At 40.9% G+C, this 19282-nt stretch overlaps 1 protein-coding gene across 1 annotated transcript; it reads left to right on the forward strand.

Annotated features, from left to right (window-relative positions):
* Window positions 1-10398: 10398 nt before the first annotated feature.
* LOC131254287 (probable CCR4-associated factor 1 homolog 11) lies at window positions 10399-11268 on the forward strand. The gene has a single exon (XM_058255280.1). The coding sequence runs from the start codon at window positions 10420-10422 to the stop codon at window positions 11266-11268; it is 849 nt and encodes a 282-aa protein (XP_058111263.1). The 5' UTR covers window positions 10399-10419.
* The last annotated feature ends 8014 nt before the right edge of the window (window positions 11269-19282 follow it).

Genomic DNA, 19282 nt, shown 5'->3' on the forward strand with positions numbered 1-19282 from the left:
AAAATTAGACGAGAATTAACTAAGTGCTAAACTAGGTTACCTGTGAAATTAGCACTAATCATTTTAAATACGATCTGTAAGACCCAAAATGAGTAAAACCGTTAACGCTACATTACCTTAAAACTTAGGATCCATCTCAAAACCCAGTTGCTCTTGGGAGCACTTTGAAACTCCGTATCGGACCTGGACCATGCGTTGAAAGTCCGATTACCCCAAAACTATACGGTTATGACCGCTTTGTTGGACTTGATTACCACCTTGGAAATCAAGTATAGATAGTATCCCGAAACGCATAACTTGAGCCCGGAGCGGAGTGTGTGAGAAACGTGAATATCTTTAGAAAATGAACTGAAACTTAAGTGAATTGAGTCGTTCACTTGCAGGCCAAATCTAAGGATTTAGACCGTTGGAATCTGACCCAATTATACCCTCGGATCAGGAAAAATTTCCAACACGTCAGTGTACTTATGGCCCTGATCGAGTGCCAATGACCGTCGAATTGAAACTGGTCCTCCGCGGTCGATCTGTAAATCCGATCGAACCAAAAACTTAGCCTGGCTTAGATCCAAAGTCAGGGAGCTTAGGTCTGACTGCATGCAGAAAAGGGGCCTCCGGATGTGCTCCATTGGACCGAAACGACCAGTTTTTGGCTATAACCTCAGTATACCATGGCCCTGGGGCTATTCCCATCAGTTCTGGGCCTATATAAGGGCTTAAACCCACCCTTCTCTCATTCCATACGAATTCCTAACCCTAGGAGAGAGAAGAGAGATAAAAGAGAAGGAAAGAGAGAGAGAGAGTGAGAGAGAAAGTGGGAGACCGTCCCTGGGATCCTTCCCTATCGCTCCACGGGCTGAATTAACCCTTCTGCATCGCTATTCCAGCGATTCCGACTCCGTTCTTAGGTAAGAAAACCTAACCCTAATCTATTTTAGGGTTTCAAATGGTGTAAGTGATGAAATAGTTAACCTATTTCATGTTATAGGTGGCCGTCGTGCCATAGACAAAGACTTGGCATACAAACTGAGTTCGATACTTGTTTATCAGTGAAAGGTGCGGACTATAAACATTTAGGTTATGGTTTTCAACGCTTTCAATGTCAGCAATGATTTATGTCTGACTTGATTGCTATCACATATGCCTAGATATGATGTTCTGTATATTACACATGTATGTAAACTATGTTGATTTTAAATGCATTCCATGTGTTTGTCGAAATGTCTAAATGAGTATGGAATTATGATTTATGCTTGCCATGATTTCTGATTGGGAATACCTGATTGTTGTATGTATGGCAACTCTTATATAAGAGGATTTGCTATAACATGTGTTTTTTAACTGATTTATTACATGTATGTAATATGTGTAGTCTAAGTGTTTGATAAAATGCCTGAATGAGAAAATGCTTGTTTAAATGTATGTAATGAGGGTGTTGAGATAGGATTCTCAATCCCCTCATCTATGGTTACAGTTTCCGTATGTAACCTACTTTACTACTATATGATTGATGATGAACTGCCTATGTATGGTAACATGTGTAGTATGTGTTATGCTGAAATTCTTAAATAAGATTTATATTCAGATTTGGTTGTTATATGCTGGCTTTGGTTGTACACGTGGATGTTAATGTTTAGAGTGTGATTTGGGGCTATGATATAGCCCAGGCAATCGATAAGGGTTTACATTTAGTGGCCGAATTGATTTAGCCACGATGGATACGTTCGACGAATCTGAGTCATATGTTGTTTGACGACAGTGGTTAGGCCACGCAGAATGCTTATGCATTCCATGTCGATTAAGTCGACGTATGCTCGTACTAGTCGAGCTTGTCAAGTAACCCGATTAGCCCGATGTATGTTCACCATGTATGGACGCTACTGCTTGAATCTAAGGTACCAAACTCACCAATGGAAAACTCGTTTAACCTTAGTACCTCGATCCGCTAAGACTCATGAGCCGGGCATGGTGATATGGGATACCGTGGTCGTGTTGTCAGCCTATGTTGGGGCGACGAGCCTCCCCGTAGTGACCAGTGAGCAACCTAAACTCATGAGCCAAATGCGGTGGTATGAGACACTGTATTCGAGATGTCGACTTATGATCAGGTGACGAGCTCGTAGTGACGTCGAGTGTACACTAGAAACTACGTTGAGGTGACGAGCCTTTCCGTAGTAAACTAGAGTATAAACCAGGCTTGCGTTGAGGTGACGAGCCTCTCCGTAATGACCTGAAAACTGCCTATTGTGTGTGACTGTTAGGATTGACGACCCTAGATGGATCAATGTTTGGGTATATGATATAAAGGGAGGTACATTAGCTTCCCAATCCTGCTATATGAATATGTCTAATTAAGTACTTGGTTAATTATGCACATGTACCGCATTTGCAAGTGCCTTTGGCGTTGGAGTTGAGCACAGAGGAAGGGGTGCATGCCGCGATCGTAAGATGTTGTTGCAGAGGGGGTGTAGGCAAGGGCATGCATCATTACTGCATACCATCTTTGCATTAATTAGAGTACTTAGGAATGTTTGTTCTATTACTTTATCATTACTGCTTGACTGAATTGATAACATGTTAACCTTTGCTTCATAGTTCCACTGAGTTGATCACTCATTCCCACGTTTTAGGACGGTATTTTGAATACCAACCAGACTCTGTCTTAGATGCAGATTCTGGCGCGACGTATGAGGCCGAGCTAGACTTCTACGACGATGAGGAGGAATTCTCCTACATGCAGTTATCGGGCAACTCTATGTAGACCTTGCTATGATCAACGGGGCTTACATGGATGCTGATTAGATATCATTACACTCGTTATGATTGTATTTTGGAGCACACATGTATATTTATTTTGTACATTTTGGGAGTATACATGTATATGTTTAACCTGGTAACATGTTCACACTTTGAAGACTACAACAGTTATATATATCTTATAGATCTATCACAACCTTCCGCTTGTGAAATTTAATTGTCTTTGGAGTATGATATGCTGTTTTGGTATAATCTCATTCATGTTTAAGGCACTAATATGGACAACATTTAATCATCATTATCTATATTGCATAAGTGATGCGTTGGAACTCGGGAGTTGAGTTTATGCTCGACCCCCGATTGTCAGGGCGTTACATATATGCACCTGTTAAAGGAGATGAAGCCAAACCTAAAGACATGTCGAACGAGATATGAAAGAAGTTAAATAGAAAAGCCATTGGACTTATTTGGCAATGGTTGGATGATAGTCTTTTCACCCAACTTGTAGTCATTTGCACCAGCAAAGGGCCATGAAGATGGCTAAACCCGTAACCCGCCCATCTCACATACTTTCTTGGGCTTAAAATTTCACGTTCTAAACGTGGGATCTTAGTCAACCAGCGTAAATATGCCAAGGATCTTCTCGCTTTGGCATCATTGACAGATCAGAAAACAGTTCAGACTCCCTTAGAACTTAACATTCATTATGGCCGCGACGATGGTGATCTACTTGCACAGCCCGACTTATACTGTCGTTTGGTTGGGAGTCTGGTTTACTTAACTATGACTCGCCCTGATATTGCCTATGCTGTCCAAGTTGTCAGTCAGTTTGTTTCTGCTCCTCGGACTCTTCATATGACTATGGTGTTACGCATCATACGGTACCTACGTGGAACTCTAGATCGATCACTGTTCTTCTCCTCCACGGCGACTCTGGACCTTCGTGCTTATTCGGATGCTGATTGGGCTGGTTGTGCTCTCACACGAAGATCTACCACTGGCTACTGTATTTTTCTCGGCACTTCTCTCATCTCTTGGAAGTGTAAGAAGCAGGCCACTGTTTCCAAATCAAGCACAGAAGCCGAGTATCGAGCGATGTCTGCTGCGTGTAGTGAGCTTGTTTGGTTACGTGGACTTCTTTCCGACTTGGGCATTCCTGTGCAGAATCCTACTCCACTCCATGTTGATAATCTCAGTGCCATTCAGATTGCCTCTAACCCGGTTTTTCATGAACGGACGAAGTATATTGAAGTTGACTGTCACTTTATCCGTGAGAAATTTCAATCTGGGCTCATTTCTCTACCACATGTTGCATCCCATGATCAGATTGCAGACATTTTCACCAAGTCCCTAACTTCTGCACGTCACTCATTTCTCGTTGGCAAACTATTACTTGTCGATGACCCGCATTAGTTTAAGGGGGGATGTTAGACAGACTGAAATATACCTTCTATAGCTAGCATACCTTATATAGTTGGTTTTCCATAGGTAGATGATTCTGATTTTATTTCTTTCCTTGTATAGATGCTGTAATCTCTATATATTCAACCCCTTTGGGTTGTCTCAAATACACAAAAGCTTTCAGCTCCTCTCGGTTTACATTATATGCACCTGTTAAAGGAGATGAAGCCAAACCTAAAGACATGTCGAACGAGATATGAAAGAAGTTAAATAGAAAAGCCATTGGACTTATTTGGCAATGGTTGGATGATAGTCTTTTCACCCAACTTGTAGTCATTTGCACCAGCAAAGGGCCATGAAGATGGCTAAACCCGTAACTCGCCCCCTCATTTGCTCTCTCTCTCTCTCTAAACTCGTAACCCGCCCCCTTATTTGCTCTCTCTCTCTCTCTCTCTCTCTCTCTCTCTCTCTCTCTCTCCCCCCCCCCTCGATTCTCCTCTTTCCCTCTCTTTCTCTCACCTGATCTCCGCCCCCAATTTTCCTTACCCTTTCTCCCTCTCCTCTCTCACCTGCTGCATCTCTTTCATTTGCCTCCCTCTCTCTCCATCGCATCTCCACAATCTCTTGTATCTCCCTTACATCATCAATTTGCTCGAACATCCATTGCAGCAACTGTGAGACTCCTATCCAAAGGAAACATGTACTATTCAAAAGCCCCTTTCAGATTTTTGGGACATGTCTTAAATCGAAGGAATCTGAGGCTCCTCTCTACATGTCTGATCTCTACCTCTTTTTTCTCTCTCTGTCTTACTTTCAGATTTCATGCATGCTAACTGTATGATGAAATGGCTCAACGAGAAAGGTTTTGGTGGTTAAAATTGTATGATGAAATGCCTCAACAAGGTAGTTACAGATGTGGTCCTTTTCGATGCATCTGGCCTTAACGGTCTATTTCAATTAAAGTTCGAGATTGGTTTAGACATGAAGTAACGAATTAAAGATAGTTAATGGTGCCTCCATGAAGGGTCATAATCAAAAGGCCCTGTTGAGAATCTGATTGATGCAATCAACTTGTTGGTAAACATGAGGGGGAAGTGATTAACTTATCAATGTGTCATTGGATGATTACTTGCCTAGTATCTGCATTAACAGATGGCATGGTTTGTATTTGTTTTGCAACTATTTTCCTATTCTTGTTACTAGCAATGTTAGTTCAGTGTTCAAGAGATATAATTTTTAGAATTAGTTTAAAACATTTTGAACTATGCATTACCAGTAGATATTCCTAGTAGATCTCTCTCTCTCTCTCTCTCTCCCCTTTTTCTTTGATGGGTATCATTGATGACTAATTTGATGGCTACTATTCTTAAGAAATGTTCGAATTTCTGGTAATGTTTATTTATTTATTGTTTTACTCTTTAGAGTCATGTAGTAATTAATTTCTTATTTCTTCATGACTTGAGTTGGTGTAATGGAGGGGATTGAATGACTAATAATCTAATTAGCGGATAGTGTTGCATTGTTTTATATCTACATATGGGACGCAAGGAATCATTTTAGAACCATTCTTTTACACAACAACAAACTCCCAAAAATAACATCCCCCTCATATAGCTTGATGCACATGAAAGGGGTATTATTTGTACATGTGGAAGATGGGAGTGAAAGAAAGTAAAAGAAATGAAAGAGTGGAAAGTCTTTTTTATTGCAACTCCATGCACAACCTAGGTCTTTGGAGGCCCTTATTGTCCACCACTCTACACCACACTATGGTCTTCAGGGGAGTGCCTATGAAAGAAGAAGAGAAAAAGAAAGGAAGGAAAATGAAGCATGAATGGATCCTACCTTTACACTTACCTCTTGCCACCGAAGGAGCACCACCCTTGATGTCCAAACTCCCAAGAAGCCCCTAACCAAAACCACAAGAAGGAAGGAAAAGAGGAGAAGAAAGAGAGCTTGAGAAGAAGAAAAGAAAGAAAGAAATTGTGGGAATTAAGCATGCTATAAGGGCTACCATAGCCTGGAATATATAGAGGAAGCGAAGCTACCCTATTACCCAACACCTGGGAGATACCCGAGGGGGGGGGGGGGGGGGGGGGGTGGGGAGCGGCGGTAGCATTGCCGTCAATCCCCCTTCTGGTGCTAGGACTTGGCTTAACCCTCTCCCCTTGGGAAAAGAGGGGCCTTGGGAAGACCTCCTACGTGAAATCTTGCACGGTTTGTCGAGAATGAAGTGATGGAAGAGAGAGAGAGAGAGAGAGAGAGAGAGAGAGAGAGAGAGTAAATGAGGGAGTTGGTGTAAAATTTTGAATTTTAATTTAAAATCCAATAACTCATGAGAAATTGAAAAGATGATGTGAAAGAGAGAAAATCACATGCATTTTAAAAATCACAAAAACATTTCCAATAAAAATCAGCATCCTTCGTGATCGTTAATTCGCGATCCAATGGACTAGATCATTTCAAAAATCTTAAAACTATTTTCAATAAAAACAAACATCGATCATAACCATTGATTCACGATTCGTAAGACAAGATTATTTTAAAAATTATCATAAAAATATTTCCAATAAAAACCAGCATCATAATGAGTTAATTAAACCTTCTTGGGGTTCACTGTTGAGGATCAAATATTACATATTAGACCCCAGTTATTACCTGATTTCATGAACATGATAATGTTTGACGTCCTATTTTAATCATGTTTGTGTTGCAAGATGAATTTAGGAGCTTAGACTAAAAAAGGGTATTAAAAGCATGGATTTAACGCTTAAGAATCACCAAGGTAAGATATGGATCTTAAGGGACTGTGATAGAAGAATTCACATTCTAAATATCCGAGAAAATCAAATGATTAACGATAAAGAGGCCTAAAAGTCATCCTGAATGCAAGATCACAAGGTTCCCACCATCCGTTTGGATCAAAACTTTATATCTGGCTTGAGGTCCCTAAATTAACCTTACACGTCAAAATTCAACCCTTGGATCTTTGTGAAAGTGGGCCAACGAGCAAATCACCCACTAAATCACGGATTTAGGGCCCACCTGATATCTAGATATACTTTAATTTTGATCTCAACCTCTTAAATTGGATGAGAAGGAGGATGGACGGAGTGAATTTATCATGAACATCATGATGTGCCCCACCTTGGGGTGCGTACGCACCCAGCACATGTAATCCCACAGTGCACCGGATCACAGGACCAGTCAAAGACCGGTTGACCCAATCCTGTCTTCCTTATTTAGCCAGCGTCCTCACGGATGATGGCTGTGGAGTGTAGTGGCCCACCACCGGGGACCGGTTCAACGATCTGAACTGTCCATTCGATCCAGGGGGGTGCTAACCATAACCATGGAGACCTTTTGATCACATGCACGTGTACACACGCAGATCACCGTCAAACGCAGGATGAATGGCAGCATGACTTGATACAGTGGGCCGCACCAAAACCACTCCTTTCTAACCAAAATCTCGCAAGGAATTCAATGGACGGGGTGGATTTCTCCGAAAACATTACTGTGGGCCCACCGAGCATCTCAGCGCAAGAGATTTCGCAGTAATGCACGTCCGGGAAAACTGGGACTTTCGGGCAGTTGTACGACCACGACCATAGTCGGATATGTGATCCAGACCGTCCAGAAGAGAGAGGGTGGCCTAAACCCTAGCCAAGAAGATTAAATCAAAGATGTGACGATCTTTCGTCCCATAACTCGGTCCAAGCGTAAGTTGTTTGCGCGGTTTGCGTTTTCGCTACAAAACACTATTGTGCTGCGTAAACAGTCTTCTCCACCGACTTCCAGCCTTCTCCATGACTTCCAGCTACTGCCAAACCTTGTGCTTATAAGAGAGAGAGAGAGAGAGAGAGAGAGAGAGAGAGAGAGAGAGGCAGTAACTTGACCAAAACCACTCATTTCCGACTGAAATCTCACCAAGAATTCAATGGACGGGGTGGATTTCTTCGAAAACATCACTGTGGGCCCACCAAGCATCTCGGCACAAGAGATTTCACATAACGCACGTCCGGAAAAACTGAGACTTTCGGGTAGTTGTACGACCACGATCACAGTTAGATCTGTGATCCAGACTGTCCAGAAGAGAGAGAGGGTGGCCACGACCCTAGCTAAGAAGATTAAATCAAGGATGAGACGATCGTTCGTCCCATAACTCGGTCTAAGCGCAAGTTGTTTGCGTGGTTTGCGTTTTCGCTGCGAAACGCTACTATGCTGCATAAACAGCCTTCTCCATCGACTTCCAGCCACCGCCATACCTTGTGTTTATAAAAGGGAGAGAGAGGGAGAGGCAACGTCCTTGGACGTGTGGAGCATGAGAGAGAGGAAGAAAGAGGTAGAGAAGAGGACGTGCGGCTGGCCTTTGGCTGGGAAGTTTTCTTCCTTTTCATTTCTTTCTTTATATCTTTCCTTTAAGAGATTCTAGTTCATCATGTCTATGATGAGCTAAACCTCTTAGCTAGGGCTAAGAGGTGAAGCTTGTAGCGTGATGGAATTTTTTCTATAGTTTTTATTCATGTTACGTTGAAATCTCTTTGATTCTAGTTTGGTTATATGGAATATTTATAGTTTTTAATGGTTTGTTGTGACTTGAATTACAATAGATCTGCAATAGCCTTGAGTATGTTCTTTTCATTATAGAGATTGTGAAATTAGGAGTCCTGTTATTCACCATCGTCTCATGAATATAGTTGGATGATAGAATCCTTCCTAACGTTCATAATTTACTCAAATTGATTGTAGATTGATATATTCTATTGTTGGCTTTGTCTCATGGGCATGGTTTTGTGATGGAATCAATTCTAGTTCTCATACCTCTCATCTCTTGAAAACTAAACCAAAGGAAGTTCATAGTTGGTTTTTAATGAAATATCTTCCAATTGCATGAAGATGTGACTTTAATTTCAGTTGTGTTCATGAATCAGTCCAGATTGACTATTGATCCGAACTTGATTTGATGTATGGTCGGATCTGATTGGGCCAACTTGATCTGACCTGATCCTGGCCTTCAGTTTGGATTGGATCGGGTCGAATCTATCAGATCAGTTTGGTTTCTGCCAGGCTCTAGTAGTAACTCACTACACTTAGGGTATTGAGTAAACTCTGTGAGGCCCACCATGATTTATGTATTTTATCCGCTCCATCCATACATTTTACGAGATAATTTTATGGCTTGAACCAAAAAATGATGCATATTCAATATTCAAATGGACCACACCCTAGGAAGCAGTTGATTTGAACTTGTACCATGGAAAAATTCTTGGGGACCTCGGAAGTTTTGGATTAAGCTTATATTTGTTTTCCCTTCATCCATGTCAATTTGATCTTATGAACAGGTTAGGATGACAAATAAAAATCACTGTAGGGCCTAAAAAGGTTTCAACAGTGGACATCATTATCCCCACTGTGTTTCCAGAGGTATGATCCACTTGATCTTTGGATATTCTTCAATTAGATGGAAAAACGGATGGACGGCGTTGATAGAACATATACATTCAAGGTGGGCCAACTGTGTTTACTCAGTACGATAAGAGCGTACTGTGTAACTCGGTACGGATTGACAGGGACGCGGACGTCCTGCTAAAGCTTTCGCACTAACTTCCTGCGCTGGGAATCTATGTGGGGCCCACCATCATGTTTTTGACAGATCCACTACGTCCATTCGTTTTTTGAACTCATTTTAGGACATGAGGACAAAAATAAGCCCGATCGAAGATTCAAGTTGGCCTCAGTAAAGGAAAATGTTTGTAGGGAAATTTCTACCGTTGAAACCTCCCTGGGTCGACAGTGATTCTTACATGCAATCCATACCGTTCATAACGTCATTAATACTGGGATTAACTGAAAAAACAAATACTAACCTGATTCAAAACTTCTATGGCCCACGAATATTTCAACTGTGGACGTTCAATTCTCACATTTTCGGCCCACTTGAATCTTGGATCCGTCTTATTTTCGGTGTCTTGCCCAAAAATGAACTCAAAAAGCTGATGGACAAGGTGGATTTATCAAAAAAATAATGGCAGGCCCCACATAGTTCCCAGCACAGGAAGTTCTTGCGAAAGATTTCCGCATGCGCGTGAGAGAGACGCGTTACTTATAAAAACTCCACTTCTTCTCTCTTCTGTTTCAAATTTCTTCGAAAGCTACCCAATTCTTCTCTCTTCTGTTTCAATTTTCTTTCAAATTTCTTCGAAAGCTACCCACTTCTTCTCTCCTTTGTTTCAAATTTCTTCGAGCGAGCGAAAAGGAGAGATGCTACCATCAAGACCTAGTTGTGTCTACAGAAAACCAATTCGTATCAGAAATGTGGATTCGTTGAATGTGGAGTCTGAGTTCCGCATAATCAGCGGCTTCCTCAAAGACTACCCTTTCATCTCTATGGACACTGAGTTCCCTGGTGTCGTCTACCATAACGTGCCCGATACACCCGACTCTGTAGCCAGGGATCGATATGCACTCCTTCGGGCGAATATAAACGCCCTCAAGCTCATCCAAGTCGGACTCACTTTCTCCGACTCAGCCAGCAACCTTCCTGATTTGGGGACCAACTACTGTTACGTCTGGCAATTTAATTTCAACTTCGATCCATGGTGTGACCTCCACGCACCCGAATCGATCGAACTATTGCGTAAGAACGGCATTGACTTCGAGCGCAATCGATTCTACGGGATTGATGAGGCCCGTTTCGGGTTCCTCATGAAGCTATGCGGACTTGTTGGGAACAATTGTTTTAGTTGGATCACCTTCCACAGTGCTTACGACTTTGGCTATCTTATAAAGGTGGTCACTCAGAGGGAGCTACCGGATGACATTGGCGAGTTTCTCAAATTGATGAAAGATATATTTGGGTACAAGGTTTATGACATAAAATATCTCATGAGGTTCTGTCACAACTTATATGGAGGGTTGGAACGTGTGGCCAATGAATTGGGGGTGGACAGGGCTGTTGGGAAATGCCACCAAGCCGCATCAGATAGCCTGCTAACATTGCATGTTTTTACGCGGCTCAAGGATAGAGGTTTTCAGCTGTATGTTCCTGACCACTGTGGAGTATTGTATGGATTAAAATACCCTTTGGGAAATCTGTTTTCATTGAATTGAATATATTTTATTTTATTTTTTCATATACATACACCATGTAAATAGGTTTTCTAAGAGATTATAAATTCAAATTTTTAGTGTTTTTTGTTTCACATTTATTTATAAATATATTATTTTTAATTGTTTGTTAGTATTAGTTATAGCAAATTGCAGTACTTTGGCTGCTAAAGCATGGGGCCTGTAGAATTTTAGTCATTGATGGTGCGGTCCACCAGTTGAATATTATGAGCAGGTCCACTGTGTCGCAAGAGTTTTTCTCAAAGAATTTGACAGAAAATAATGATAATAAAAGTCACAGGTGTATAGAAATTTGAAAAAAACAAAGGTAATTGTGAATATTTTTGTTAAAAATAGACAAACAGGGTAATGTAGCATAGAAAAGTAATATTTGCACTCTGATGAGATAGTAGGATGTACTTCGTAAAAACTTGCTACATTAGCAAGTGCTAAACATGTCTAACAGTGGAAACTTTAGGCCATGGTGCATAGATGGTGGGGATGATCCAATGGATGGATTGGATCTTATACAAACTCGCTATGTTAGCAAGTGCTAAATATTTTAGACATGTGCACCTATGAATCTCATGGTTCTTGCTATTATCTATAAGTGGTACAATCACTCACACATACTCACACCCCACGCTCTCAATAAGGCATTATTAAGGACACAATGTTGGTTTATACTTATTTAGCAAAAGTATGGCAAAAAAAAGTAGAAAATTATGTTTGGTTTCTAATATCACATAAGTGATTTTTAAAATTCTTCAACTAATCTCTCCCTCATAGTACAAATATTTCTTTTTAAAATTTGAAAAAGTCTCTTCCAATTTTCACTTATTCATATGGGTCCACCTTTAATATTCACTATCCATCATGTGGGGCCTACGTACCTTTGATGTGGATTAATTGTTCATGATATGGACCCCACCTTATCCCTATCTACATGTGAACTGTCCATTGTGTGGGGCCTACTTTCGATGTGGACTATCAACCTTGCGAGGCCCACCTTGGATGTGGGTTGTCCAACATGTCGAACTTTTGATGTAGATCATCCATCATGTGAGGTCACAACTTCAAAATTTTCCATCCATCATGTGATGTCCATCTTAGATTTGGGCCCTTTATCATTAGAGCGGACTTTTGATGCGGACCATCTATTATTTAGGTCCCGCCTTGATGTAGGTCATTCATCATTGGGGCTCACCATCATTGTTAATTTTCCATTATGTGGGGGCCAGCTTCATTGTCCGCTGCCCATTATGGTGAGCCCACCTCTAACATGGACCATCCATCTTGTGGGCCCCACCTTTAATATTGGTTGTACATCTTGTGGGGCCACCTTATTATGGACCACATGGGGGGGGGGGGAGAGAGAGAGAGAGAGAGAGAGAGATTAAAAGGTAAAAAAGTAAAAAAGTAAATTTACTTGTGGCCATAAGAAAATTCAAGTTCACAAGTTATTTTTAAGAAGGTAATTATTCAGCTAACTTTTCTTAATAAATACTTTACGCTATTCAAATAGGCCTAAAGTGGATAAGGTGCTGCCCCGCCTCATGTGCAGCCCTTATTGTGGTACCCACCTTTTTGCATGTACCATATCCATGCTATCCATCCGTTTTTATAACATTGTAGGCCATGAGCCTAAAAATAACGCAGTTCCAAATATCAGGTGGACCGTACTAAACGGTGGCGATTGAATGCCCCACAATTAAAACCTTCCTAAGGCCCACTGTAATGTTTCCATAATATTTATTATAAAAACCTGGATTATATATATCAGATTGATCCAACAACCTTTTGGGCTTAGGAAATCCCTCCACATGTGGAGGTGAGTCCCACGTGTGAGGACTAAGTGAAGAGATTTTAGTCCTTTTGCCTTACCTTTTTTTTTTGTTTAAGATTAAAGGAAAAAAGCAAAAAACACAAACAATTACAGTTGGCCTGATTGCACATAGGAAATCCACATTTAAAATGTATATATTTTTTTCGGAGGGGTTAGTTTTACTTGTTTTCTTTTTCAAGTAAAAGTTAAGAAGAGGAAATTGATTCTCCTCATTTTCTTTTCTTTTTCTTTTGTTTCTCAAACGGAGTAAACTTTCACATCTGTTCCTTTCCATAATTTTTTCTCACAACAAACATGCCCTTCCATTTTATAGATTTTTTTTTTTTTTTATAAAATAAAATAAAAAATACAATGTATGATCCTTGACAGGAGGATTTGCATAAAATCTCTTGGTTGAGGCACATCAGGCATGCAATCTTTTTCTGCTGTTGAATGTGGACTGTTGCTGTATTTTATTTTCTCATCTTCTATTTACAGGCTCACAGTTAGATTGTTAGATTGTCCAATCAAGGACATTTTGTAGCATGGTCCATCCACTGTGGGCCCATCATATCAATAATCTTGATCACTGGACCACAAGAACATTAAAAAAAGAACACTTTTACAAGGCAATGGGATGAGGAACTCGAGCTGTGTTCAAGAGGATTTTGATTGAGGAGAAGGCGATGGGATTGAGTAGTAGCGAGGATGCAGCTGCATTGTCATCTTCTTTGGATGGAGTCTGCGAAGTGCGATTTAAGGGAGCTAAGATTCTCCATTCTTCCTATCTTGGTGGATCCTCCGGTTCTTCCGACGATGAAGATCAGGTGAATTCCTTTAATGTCATATTTCATTTTCAGTTTTGGTGTTGCATTTTGATTGTTTGAGGTTGTTGGATTTCAGATTGGGGTTTATGCTGTTTGATTTATTTTAGTTGGCTTTTTTGCTTTTCAACCCAAATTATCAATTCCTATTTTTGAGATTTGCTTTATATTTAGATGTAGGATGGTGAGATCGATCTTGTTGATCTTGTTGATTCGTCTCCCACTTGTTAGATGACCTGATAGAGACAGTGTAGTGTGTGTTGGGATTTGTGCTGCGGAATCACACAGATGTAGATCTAGGATAGCAATCCAAGAGCGCCAAGCAATCACAAGGGAAACATAAAGATTTAACGTGGAAAACCCTTACGGGAAAAAAACCACGGTAGAAAGCGACAGAAATCCACTATGAAAATAGAAATTACAAAGAGAGAGGACTTACTTGATTCGAACAACCTCGAATCTCACCCTTGCTACACCCCTTGATAACCCTAGAACCCTTTTAGAAACCCTTGGAATACCTTTAGGAAGCCTTAGAATTACTTAGAAAGGCCCTAGGGACCCATATTTATAGTTTAGGAAACTCCACTTACGTACCTCTTTGAAACCGCCTCAGATTTACGCAGTCCGCGCAGAATCTGCGCAGCATCTGCGTAACCTTCGACTGGTCGAAGACCTTGGGATTTTCAGAAACATTGTCGCTGGACTTCGAGTCGAGCGGGCTTCGACTAGTTGAAGGGATCCTCGACTAGTTGAGCCAGCCCCTCGACTGGTCGAGCAGTGCGGTGAAATCAGATTTAAGACATCTGTTTTACAACAATCTCCATCATGTCTTCAATCTTTAACCGTGTAACTTCTTGACCTCTTCTCTTATCTCTGCATCACATCATAGCTTCTCGTGCATACTCCGTCCTTCTTCTTCGCCATCGCCAAGCTTAGAGAAGTTGCACAGAACTTGAACTTCTCTGTAGGAACGATCTTGGTGAGTATGTCTGCTGGATCTGAATCCACATGCCCAACCACTTTTGCTCATGTCTTCTCAAAAGTAAGACAGTCTTCTGTACCATCTCACCACCACCCAATATTGCTTACCGGGGTATTTGCTCACAACACTGATAGCCTATGAAATAACCGGTCTAATACAGACCATGGCATATACTGCCAACCGCATTCGAATAAGGCTCACGAGATATATCCTGCTTTTCCTCACCTGTTTTGGGACATGTCCTGAGGAAAACTTGAGGAGAGACGTGTTGGGAACGCTCTCTGGCTTTGCCTGTTCCATCACATACTTGATAAATACCTACCTAAGGTATTCTGCCTGAGATAACCAAAGCATACTCCTTTTTCAATCTCAATGCTGAGAACCATCTTTGCAGCCCTCTGATCCTTCATCCTGAATATCCCACTTAACCGATTCTTCAGTACATTGATTTTAAACATGTCATAATTAGCGATGTACATGTCATCAACATATAATTCCTGACTCACTATGAAGGAATCAAACCACTACCTAGGTAACAGGTCATACCATGACCTCCAGCAAACTCTTTTTCTCAGCCCCTTTAACTTCGAACCACTCTGGTTGCTCCTTGAAGAACCACTCTTCCAATTTTCCATGCAGAAGTGCAGTCTCCTCATCCATCCTTCCAGCTCGAGATACCATTAGCCAACTAGCGCTAATCACAAATCCAAAAGACACCTGCTATACCGTTGACGCGAATATTTCTGAGAAGTCGATCCCTTCTCTTTAAGCATAACCCTTCGTTACCAACCTCGCTCTGTATCTATGCTGTATCCTCCTGAAGATCTACTTGCATCCAACTGCCTTCCGACCCACTGGAAGCTCCACCAGCTCCCATTTGTCGGTCTGGTATAACGAGTCCATCACATCACCCATAGTCACCTTCCACTTCTTAGCACCAGGCTCACCTAGAGCCATCTGAATAGAAGACGGATCTCCTACGATATTGGAGTCGTCCATGTACCTTACCGATCACCTACGATTATGCGGTGCGATTCTTCTCATAGGTGGCTGCTCCACCTGCTCTGTATCTTTGACTGTGCGTCACATCCTTCCTGCCCTGCCCGCTCATGTGGCCATGCCCAGCATGCCACACACGTGCAGAGGTGGAATCCACTACAGCCACTGCAGCTCCACCTTTTGAAGTGCTCCCTATCAACTTGTAGAGATTACCGAGTCATTGCGCTTTCATGATCACCCGTGCCCTCTTTGATACTTTAAGGACAACATCAATACTTGTGAACCCGCACTCTATAGCCTCGAGTGCGCTGAGAGAAATCAGGTTCTTCATGTTAGGAACGTGCCTCACCCCAGTCAGGGTACGCTCTGTCCCATCAAACATCTTGACACGCACCGTACCAACAGCCACAACATTACAGGCATTGTCATTGCCCATAAACACCTGTCCACCATTGCAATCTCTATAATTGGTGAACCAACTTTGATGAGGAGTTCTGTGAAAGGATGCCCCTGTGTCTAGAATCCACTTGCCCCTACGATCATTGTATGGGTGTCTGATCATAGACACAGACAAAACATCACCATCACATGCACTCGATCCATCTGACGTGGCAACATTGGCCTCCTTGTAGGAAGCCTCAGATTCTTCTCTATTAGATTTAGGATTTGTACAATCCTTCTTCACATGTCCTTCCATTCCACAGTTCCAACACTTTACCTTTCCTTTGCCCTTGCCCTTAGATTTGGATCTAAAACCTGAAGAACCTTTAGCTTGTTCAGAATTCTTAGCCCTTGTAAACAGTGCATCAGAAGATATCCACATTTCGACATTAAGCTTTCTCATAGCCTTCCCTTGAAGGGCTGATATAACGGTGTTGACACTCAGGGTTTTATTCCTGGTGCACATTGTGTCCTTGAATGACTCATATGATGCCGGAAGAGAATTCAACAACATACATGCTTGTTCTTCATCTTTCATTACTTCCTCCATATCTAGCAATTTGCAAACCAATTTTTTAAAGTTGCTGATGTGAGCCTCTAGATCTCCACCCTCTACCATCTTGAAGTTATACCACTGCCTCATAGACATCCTCTAACTTTGCCCATAACTTAGCTGCAGTTTTCTCCCTCATGACGTTGTAGAGAACCTCATCTGTGAGACATAAATGGATTGAGGATAAGGCCTTCTTATCAAGAGTATTCTAATTATCATTAGTCATAGTAGACTTTCGCTCCTCAACAGCACCATCTTCGCCTTGCTTGATTAAGGAACTGATCATCTTAATCTTCCATAACTCGAAATTATTTTTCCCTGAGTACTACTCAATATCATACTTAGTGCTAACCATTATTGCTTATCCCTCAGATTCAAATCTGTGCCCCAACGATTGCTCTGATACCACTTGTTGTGATTCCGCAGAACAAATCCCAACAGTGTGTATGAGCGATCCAGGGTTCAATCCCTAGTAGACCTTTCAGGAAAATAAAAAAGAAGGTTTAGATATAGATATAAGAAGATTTGATTATGTTTATCTTCTATTTTTAGCGTCCTAACTTCTTATAAATAAGAAGGGTTCGGGAATAAGAATGGCTTATTGAAGCATCATGTCTATGAAGGATTGCTCCCTCAAAGTAGTTGTTTTTCGAAAAATGTTCTATTTTTATTTTGAATTCTCATCTCATTGTTTATTTTCCTTTGGAAGATTTGAATTATGGCTATCTTCTAATGCATGTAGTTCTTTGATCCATTTCCCATTGTACTGAAACTTTGTTATGTGATGAGATTGTTATCCAAATAGGAAGATTTTGTCTACCAGGACATTTTAAATTGGATGATTCTATACATCAATTTTTGGCCTTATTTTTGAACCTTACCAGTATTTTTTTTTTAATTAAGTTATCCATTTGTGGCTCACTAAAAGGGTTAGAAACCTCTAATCTGGGAGATTTTTGATAAGTTCCCCATTCAAAGTATGAACCACAAGATCGACTATCTGGATGTAGAAACTATGTTCCATTTCTACCTGATGGTCCATCATGTAGGTTCTAATGCATTATGACTTTCTAATTCCTCCCTTTTAAGAGATTGAATTTTAGTGTTTACTAGTGGCCATGTGAGTGTATTTTGGACTTGTAGCATTATCGATCTGGGTTTTTGTTGACATAAATGTAGACATATTCATTTCTGAATTGCATTGATTAGAAACATGACTCGCTGGAGTATTTAACATGTATTGTAAAAAATCATGTGGATGCTGGATTCCACTTATATCAGCATTGTTTGTTAGTGTTAATTACGTGGTTGCTATTTTGTTAGTAATTTGTCCATTGTTTGATATTATTATGATTTATTTCCCGATGTTTGTTCTCTTGACATTTTATCTGGCAATCCCAAATGTATCCCTTGACATGCCCAAACTATAATTTCACCATCACTCACTTGAGTTCCTGTGAAAATTCTAGGCCCTGCTTGGAAGTTTTCTGAGGACATTGTCCAACCCAACCATAACTGGGTTCTTAAAAATGTGAGGATTGGTTTCTTTGAAAAGGCGCAACTGATTGCATTTTCGTTGGACTTCCAAACAGGCCCTTAGGCATCTATTGTATTGGTTTGACTATTTTATAAAATCTGTTGATGATCGTGTGCAGTGGGTTTGAAGATGTGAATTCCTCATGTGATTATGTTTTACGGTATTGGGCTTTCTCTTGGATTTATGTGACCGGTGGTTTTTGGTGATTGTGCTTGTGGGTCTTTATGTTTCTTGTTCTTTTCATTTTATTGTTGCATTGTATTAATACACTGTCCGATTCTGCAGTACACTTCAATTAATCCACTGGGCAATAGAGTACTTGTTAAAATCAAAACCATTGAGGAGAAAACTAGTGGTGGTATTTTGCTTCCCACAACTGCCCAGACCAAGCCCCAAGGAGGTGAGGTCGTTGCTGATGGAGAGAGTAAGACCATTGGCAATAACAAATTCTTTTATTTTGTTAGGTGATGCATATCACATAACGTAGCTAAATTTTGTTGGGGCTTAGGTTGTTGCTTTGGGTAAGTGCTCATTTTGTCATATTTATCCCCTTTGATATCTGTCCTAGTACTGGGGATATGATTTGATTCAATCATGTACAGCTGCCATGGCTCACAAATTCTCATTTCCACATTTTTTTTTTTTTAGGTTGCTTAGGTGATGAAATCTGGAGATACTGATTTGGATGTCCATATTGCCATCAGTCCCTCAAGTGAAGTAGTGATGTATCCCTATTATTCGAAGTAGATAAGGGGGCAGCGTGACTTGCCTTTGAAACTTAACCAGTGGTGCAATGTTGTTCGGTGGGAATTCAGCCTTTGAAACTTGCCTCATTTTGTCACATTATTCAAATTGA

The sequence above is a fragment of the Magnolia sinica genome, chromosome 8, assembly GCF_029962835.1.
Source record: "Magnolia sinica isolate HGM2019 chromosome 8, MsV1, whole genome shotgun sequence".
NCBI lineage: Eukaryota > Viridiplantae > Streptophyta > Magnoliopsida > Magnoliales > Magnoliaceae > Magnolia > Magnolia sinica.